Here is an 8,722-nt window from a genome sequence, read left to right on the forward strand (position 1 = left end):
TATAAATGTGTCACACACACACACACACACACACACACAGCCTGAGAGACACTGGCACTGTGTTTACACAAACACACACACACACACACACTCTCTCTCTCTCTCTCACCAAAGCTCTAACACAAGCCGGCCAGCAAACTACTTTCCCTATTTTAGACATAAACAGGCAGGGAAAGAGAAAGATAGACAGAAACAGGAAGACAAAACCATTGAAAGTTGTCAAACTTCATTTCTGCTTTTTATGTGTCTTGAGTCTGTACAGGTATAATGCATCCAAAAATTAAATATTCTATCATCATTTTACAAACACCTTGACCTTTTCTCTTCAGAGAAACACTAACATACTTAGCAGAATGCTGATGCTGCTCTTTTCCAAAGTATGCATGACTATAAATTCTCCAAAAATGACAAAACAGCACTATATAAAAAATAAAGTTCTATTAGTTGACATTAGTTAATACATTAAATAACATCAACGTAACAAAGAATCTTTAACATTAGCGAATATAAATGCATCTGTTTTTTCATGCTAGTCCGTTGAATAATATATATAACTTTAGATTTTTATAATGCATTAGCAAATGTTGAAATAACAATTAAATAATAATAATAAATATACTTTTTTTAATTGTTAGTTTATGTTAACTAATGTAGTTAACTATATGTAAACAAATGGAACCTTATTGGAAAGTGTTAATGAAATATCATATGGGATATTTTTATACTTTTTGGAGCTCAAAAGTGTAAAAATAATATATAATAATATATAATAAGCCTCCCCTGTCACTGTGTGTGAAGAGAGCAGCATGAACATTCAACTACATAAACATGGTACTAATTACAGTACTATGTTACCATCACAGTACTACGGTATCGCAGTAAAGACCGGTCTTTGAAAGCACATTAAAGAAAACGAGAGCTGTGTGAATGAACGGCTGAGTAAATAAAACCAGACTAAACCAACACACAGTCACTTCGAGTTTGAATGTAATGTTTGTTAGAGTCTACAAATTAATACACAAGAGATTCCCTCTAAACGCTCTCTGTTATTCATGAGGGTATAGAAATCAGTTTAAAGTGAAAGTCTAGCGGACTGTGTGGTTGTAAAAGCACTATATAATCAGGTATTAACCCTATAAAGCCTGCTGTGTCATATTTCACATAAATGTGACCCTGGAACACAAAAGCAGTGTTAAGTCGCTGGGGTATATTTGTAGCAATAGCCAACAATACATTGTATGGGTCAAACACACACACACACACACACACACACACACACACAATAGCCAACAATACATTGTATGGGTCAAAATTATCCATTTTTCTTTTATGCCAAAAATCATTAGGATATTAAGTAAAGATCATGTTCCATGAAGATATTTTGTAAATTTCCTACCGTAAATATATCAAAACTTAATTTTTGATTAGTAATATGCATTGCTAAGAACTTCATTTGGACAACTTTAAAGATGATTTTCTCAATATTTCGATTTTTTTGCACCCTCAGATTCCAGATTTTCAAATAGTTGTATCTCGACCAAATATTGTCCTATCCTAACAAACCATACATCAATGGAAGCTTATTTATTCAGCTTCCAGATTTTGAAAAATTGACCCTTATGACTGGTTTTGAGGAGTGTTTGTTTCCAGAAGCTTTACTTTCACTGTTCCTCAGCGGAGGAATGATCTTCACAAGCCTCCAGAACATCTCACATCTTCTGAGGAGCCTTTATTTCTTCAGCTCTCAATCACTGCATTATATGTTTGGAGCATTTCAATCTCATCTTACTGAGACAGATTACTGCAGATATAGAGCGACGACTGATATTTATATCATTTTATGTCAGTATCTGCTGCACTGTTAGAAAGATCTCATTATTTACTTTACAAGCATCAGGATTTCATCATATAAATATCTGCATCTGAACCAAATTGCATATTTTTACTCCGTTTGAGTCTCTGAATAAAATCGATATTTTTTCCCGTCCATATTCTCAGACTATATGAGCCATAAAAACCTGATAGATCAAATATGTACTTAAAAAAGCTAACTTTTTAAAAATATTTTGTCTAAAGACTCAAACTGTTTCATTTAAAAAAATGAGATTTTTCAGACTATTAATGTATGTAAGGCTTCACAGGGTTAATTGCATGTCTCAGTAATGCTGTGTGTGTAACACAGAATATGATGGATGATGCAGAGCTGCTCTCCTCTCTAATAATGAACACATTATGTAACCGACTCACAATGGTTTTCTCAAGATCCAGCAGCGTTAGTCACCCGCTGTCGGCCGTTCCGTCAAAATAACCTCATCACATGAGAAAGAAGCATTAAAGCTGCCTTATACTAAAGCACAGAGCTCTCTTTGTGAGATATACAACATGAGCATTTCTCCAAAATAAACAAATCTATTACACTAGCGGTCAGAAGTTTGGACACACTGACTCATGATTTAAAAAAACGTTTGATGTAAAGGCAAAAAAATGAGTTTTGTAGACAAATATAAATTGTCTACACAACAATTTGGGCCTAAAAATAGCATCTTTAGAAAGCTAAAATATTATTTTTATTTATGGAGCAAATAGTGAAGTAATATAATGAAAACTAAAAAAAATATATATATATAGTTTTTTTTTTTTTTTTTTTTAATGGAAAAATTGGAAGGTTCACATTCTGTGTGGCCTACAAAAATCCACTGGAAAAATAATAGCTGTATGGTTTATTTTCTGAGATGAATTGAGGATGTGGGACAAATTGGATCAGATAGTGAAGGAGAAACATTATCACCATCTGCTACAATTCACAAACTAAAATAATATTTCCTCCTTTTCTAGTTTCTAAAATCAGCTTAATAAGTTGATGATGAATGTCCAGAGCTGGAACTGTATTATTTCATTTATGTATTATTATTCATTGTATTATTTATGTAACATAAATCTATTAAGAATATATCAGTTTTTAACTTTTTACGACTTCACAATTATTCATTAACATGTGGAAAAACAGTCGTCCAACTTCTGACCGGTAGATATAAGTAAAAAGTAGCTTATATAATATAGAAAGCATATATTATTAAGTGCAGTATTTTTTTTTTCAAACTAAAACTTATTTAAAACTAAATTCAAGTAACAGATCTACAGCAATTTTTTTTTTCACCATTACAGCTCTAAACCGTTTTTCAGCATTTTAGAACAATACATTTGCGTTATTCTGCATCTTCTGCGAGACTTCAGCTGTGCTGTAATCAAAGCTATATTTAAATGAAATACACAGAGTTGTGTATGGAGGTCTCACCGGTGAGTTTGGGGTCCGTCTTGCGGCGGAACCGCTCTTTTGCGCGGAGTCTGGAGAAGGTTCGTTTGAGCAGCGGCTCGGCATAGAGTTCATAATTCATAATAACGCTTCCTCCAGTGAAAAATCCGTCTCGCATCAAAATCCAGCCACATGTTTAGAGCTGTTTAAACGGTGCTTGATCTGTGCAGATTTCTCTCCTGATTCAGACCAGAACACCTTTTCACTGGAGGAAGCGTTATTATGGATTATAGACTCTATGTATTTTAGTTAAAAACGTCTTAATGCTGGATTTGTTTCAGCTTTTGTCTTCTCCAGATGTTAACTGATGGACTGGAGTGCTGTGGATTACTTGTGGATTATTGTGATGTTTTTATCAGCTGTTTGGACTCTCATTCTGACGGCACCCATTCACTGCAGAGCATCCAAGTGGGTGAAATATTCCTTTAACGTTGCTTGGTCTTAAATCAGCATTAGAAGGCGGTTGCATGCGATCTACAGAAGTCTGAGTTGTAAATGGTTTTGATTAGCAGCTGATATTGCGGGATGGAGTATCTGCATTACCTGGGTATTTGTTCTTCTTTTTTTTGCCAAAAAGCTATAATAGCATGTATAAAAGTGTTTCAAGATCGAGATTACATTGTAGCATGCGGCAGATTTACAAACATCTAGTTAAGACATCAGTGCATCTTTACAATAACCCAGATTGGGTTCCCCAAAACACACAGGAATCATTTTCCAAATGCACTTCAATAAACTTTCCCAATCCTTGCATGTTTGTTTATGACATATTAAGTCTAACTATGATTTTAGCTCCCAATATCAGGTCAGTTCAACACATTATATTGCGTTTGCTACTGAAAACACTGCCTTAAACCTGACCTTATTTAATGGGCTTGTGCTGATAAAACCCTCATATAAAAATGAGCTTCAGCCAACAAAACTACAAAAGCACCATATCAAGATACAGAAAACAACATATGAAAGTTCATCTTCACCTCTGCGTTCCTGACAGACCTGCTCTCATCCGCTAGGAAAATAAAATCAGAGCATTTAGCTGCGAAAATGCATAAAAAACAGCAATATGGAGTTGATAGACTTTTACGCGTTGCATTTCAGTTTCGCTACACACCGTTTCCCTGATCTACTGATATTATTCTGAATTAATGTGTCACCTGAAGTCAAATTTTGTTTAAGATGGTCAAACAGAAGCACAAAGACTGATGATATCTTACTCAACACACACACACACACACACACAAAATCATCAGACAGCAGTGTTGGGGAAAGTTACTTTTAAAAGTAATGCGTTACAATGTTGCGTTACTCCATAAAAAGAAAAGTAATCTGATTACGTAACTCGCGTTACTTGTAACATGTTACCCCCAAAACTGTCAAGACATTCACATTAGGAGGATTTTAAAGTCAACATAACCTTATTTACTATTCATTTTTCTCCAGTTTCATTCAGAACATCACATTACGGAGATAAAATGGGTTTCATGTTGACTTTAAACTTAAAGTATGGTCAGCGTTTGAAACATGCAGACAGACTCTCGCACACAACAAGCATCCGTAAGAGGTAAACGTGTGACTCCGGTTTAATATCTCTGTCGCAATCCGGATCTCGTTCAGTTTGTTTGTGCGTCTGATTCTTCAGCAAACGCTCTGGATGTCCCTGTTATCAGAGACCTTCACAGGAACCGCGGCGATTCATATTCCAGCATTGTGTCTGAAGCAAAAATAATATTGTCTGTTTATATACATATACATGTTATATAGAGAGAGATTGATAAATATTTGACCTTTAGACTATGTACAGCGGAGAGTGAACAGCATTTACACATGCTAATACTTACAGCAGAGTTTGTGACGCATTATTAATAACATATTCATTCATATCAATCAGACGTATAACAATCAACGGCCTTTGTTCGGTCAGTACAGGGTTCCCAAAGTCACGGAAAACCTGGAAATCCCTCGAATGCATGATGTGTTCACTAGAGGAGATATTTTAATCATTTAGTGCGGGATAGATGATCTCCTAAATTCCCCTTATCATATGTCACTGTGTTTTTCATTTATGATGCACAATACATCTACAAGATCTGCTACTGTGTTTTATTGCAGTGGTCAGATGTGTAATATACTCTCTTATAATACATAATTTAAAAATATAAGATCATATCTGTGGACGTGGAATGATGATGTTGTTTAGAAACATTCATGTATTTTTTTCTCAATATATTGATTCACTAGATAATGCATCAAAGAGTTAAAATGTGATTTGCAGGTCTGGAAAAATTCACTGAAATTATTCCTAAAAAGGGTTGATATCAGTACAAACGCACTTTACTTTATCCAGCATTCATTCAGAGAGTTTTTTTATTTTTTATCTCACATTGAGCCTCTGTTCACACAAAGCACTTTAAAAACTAACATTAGTTGTTTTTTTTTAAGATAAAGTTCTGATGTTAATTTTTTTTATTCCACATGACTGTTCATAAGTTTGGGGTCAGTAAGATTTTTATTTTTTGACATTTCAAAAGCAAGGACGCACTAAATTGATCAAAAGTGACAGTAAAGACATTTATAATGTTACAAAATGTTTCTGTTTCAAATAAATGCTGCTCTTTTGAACTTCCTGTTCATCAAAGAATCCTGAAAAATAAAATGTATCAGTTTCCACAAAAATATCGTGCAGCACGACTGTTTTCAACATTGATAATAATCAGAAATGTTTCTTGAGCATCAAATCAGCATATTAGAATGATTTCTGAAGATCATGTGACACTGAAGACTGCAGTAATGATGCTGAAAATACAGCTGCGCATCACAGAAATAAATTACAGTTTAACAGATATTCACTTAGAAAACATCTTTTTAAAATTGTAATAATATTTACTGTTTCTACAGTATTTTTGATCAAATAAATGCAGCCTCAGTGAGCAGAAGAGACTCAAAAACATAAAAAAAATCTCACTAACCCCAAACTTTTGAACAGTAAATTCTGACACGCGTTGTGTGAACGGCCCCTAACAAACACAATGAGGTTTCAGTGTGTTTGTGTGATTTTCTTCACCCAGCAGCGACCCGGACACATCACACAAACTTCAAGGCAAAACTGCAAGAACTCAGATAAGGCAAATAGAAAACAAACCACATGAGAAAAACTGCAAATACATGAAAACACAAAGACGACGTGACCATTGCTTCAGATCCTGTCTGTGGCTCAGTGCAGAGGATCACACGGACAATACAACATCATTAGTGCGGTGAAGGCAGGGAGTGAAGGATTGTGGGTAATCAAAGGGCGGTGCTCTCCGACTCCTCCTCCGACTGCAGAAGATCCACAGAGTTCCTGTATCTCCCATTCAATTCCACGATTATTATGGGAACGTCCAAATCACAGCACGAGTCTGAGGACAAACACAAAACACTGAGTGCGAAGACAAGTGGAGAGAATGAACATAAAACAGAGAAAAACATGATTCATTGGTGATGGTGTGGTTTGCAGAAATTCACACACTGGATGAGAAGCGGCATTATAATGATATAGTACCAAATCCTTGTTAATGCACGACATAAAGTCTGCAAGATTGTGCATTTTATATTCTAGTCTACATTTTAATATTAGAAACCGTACTAATAGTATTAGTTAGATGCCAGATACATTATGTATTTTTTAAGCTATGACTCTGGATAATTGATTTTTAGAATTCTGGAAATAAAACATTACACAACCAAACAACGAAGCCTTATATGCAGGTTATACTTGAGGTTCCGAGGAAATGTTTTATTTAATGTTATTAGTCTATTTAAAAATATTTATTAATTTAAATGAATTCATTATGCGAAAAATCATTTGAAATAAATTATTGAAGACTTGTTTCGTCCAGAGTTTTTGAATGAATCTCTTGAATTAATGATTCCGACATCAAATACATTTTAACAGTCACTGGTCGCCACCTACTGGCATAATGTAACAAAATCTATATTTGAAGCGCAACATAGTTCCAAACGTCATTTACTCAGTTTGATCGCGGCTGCGCAACATTAAAGTTTATGTCAGGTGTCCTGACATTTTATCCTACCCGTCAGATTGTCCTACCAGGGTTTACTGCGCATCAACTATTTGAAAATCTGGAATCTGAGGGTGCAAAAAAATCTAAATATTGAGAAAATCATCTTTAAAGTTGTTCAAATGAAGTTCTTAGCAGTGCATATTACTAATCAAAAATTAAGTTTTGATATATTTACGGTAGGACATTTACAAAATATCTTCATGGAACATGATCTTTACTTAATATTCTAATGATTTTTGGTATAAAAGAAAAATGTATAATTTTGACCCATACAATGTATTGTTGGCTATTGCTACAAATATACCCCAGCGACTTAACACTGCTTTTGTGCTGCAGGGTCACATATGTAACATACAAACTTTATTTGAAGCATAACATTAGTTCCAAAGGTCAATTATTCATTTTGATTGCGCCTGCCGCAACATCAGAGTCTATATCTGGACTATAAACTTTTATCCCAATACTTTCGTTATTATTTAATGTTTGCAACACAGAAATGTAGCCTGCTGTGTAGACTGTTTGTGACGCTGTTTCAAACATAAAGCTTACATGATGAGTTGCTCTACCTGGATCAGTGGCTGCATGAAAGCAGGTTTAAATATTTCGATGTGATTGTGATTTTAAAGGTTTAATAGACATAGAGGAATCATCGTCTTTTAGGAATAAAATCCCGTGCATGCATATGAACCTATAGCCTATGTTTGTACCAGACCTCAAAAGTAACCGATCCATGCATTAGTACATCAACATCTCACTGGTGTGGAGCTGCTTTTTCTTGCTTAAAATGAGTAAATGAGCTCTGAACAGCATACGGCTGTCATACAGTAACATTTAAAAGTGTTCAACATCGTACAAGACTGTACAGTACAGTTCTGATGTATAATTAAGATTTAGATTTCTCTTAAATATGCTTCATACGCTAGCGTTCAAAAGTTTTGGGGTTAGTAAGATTTTTAATGTTTTTGAAAAAGTCTCTTCTGCTCACCAAGGCTGCATTTATTTGATCCAAAATACTGTAAAAATTAAGAAATATTTTTTTTACAATTTAAAACAGCTGTTTTCTATGTGAATATCTGTTCAAATTAAAATTTTCAGCATCATTACTGCAGTCTTCAGTGTCACATGATCTTCAGAAATCATTCTAATATGCTGATTTGCTGCTCAAGAAACATTTCTGATTATTATCAATGTTGAAAACAGTTGTGCTGCACAATATTTTTGTGGAAATCGTGATACATTTTATTTTTTAGGATTCACAGATGAACAGAAAGTTCAAAAGAACAGCATTTATTTGAAACAGAAATATTTTGTAACATTATAAATGTCTTCACTGTCACTTTTGATC

The 8,722-nt window shown here is 34.3% G+C and overlaps 2 protein-coding genes across 2 annotated transcripts in view; both read right to left on the reverse strand.

Annotated features, from left to right (window-relative positions):
- The window catches only part of LOC107716414 (rho GTPase-activating protein SYDE1-like), a 21,843-nt gene extending 18,448 nt beyond the window's left edge, over positions 1-3,395 (reverse strand). The window contains exon 1 of the mRNA XM_016522860.1: positions 3,296-3,395. Coding sequence (XP_016378346.1) covers positions 3,296-3,395 — 100 coding nt within the window. The remainder of the gene's footprint in view (positions 1-3,295) is intronic.
- A 2,925-nt stretch (positions 3,396-6,320) lies between these two features.
- LOC107716428 (rho GTPase-activating protein 44-like) overlaps positions 6,321-8,722 on the reverse strand; it is a 17,063-nt gene continuing 14,661 nt past the window's right edge. Inside the window, exon 10 of the mRNA XM_016522882.1 lies at positions 6,321-6,711. Coding sequence (XP_016378368.1) covers positions 6,599-6,711 — 113 coding nt within the window. The 3' untranslated portion in view covers positions 6,321-6,598. The remainder of the gene's footprint in view (positions 6,712-8,722) is intronic.

The sequence above is a fragment of the Sinocyclocheilus rhinocerous genome, unplaced genomic scaffold, assembly GCF_001515625.1.
Source record: "Sinocyclocheilus rhinocerous isolate Xijiao unplaced genomic scaffold, SAMN03320098_v1.1 scaffold3237, whole genome shotgun sequence".
NCBI classification, from domain to species: domain Eukaryota; kingdom Metazoa; phylum Chordata; class Actinopteri; order Cypriniformes; family Cyprinidae; genus Sinocyclocheilus; species Sinocyclocheilus rhinocerous.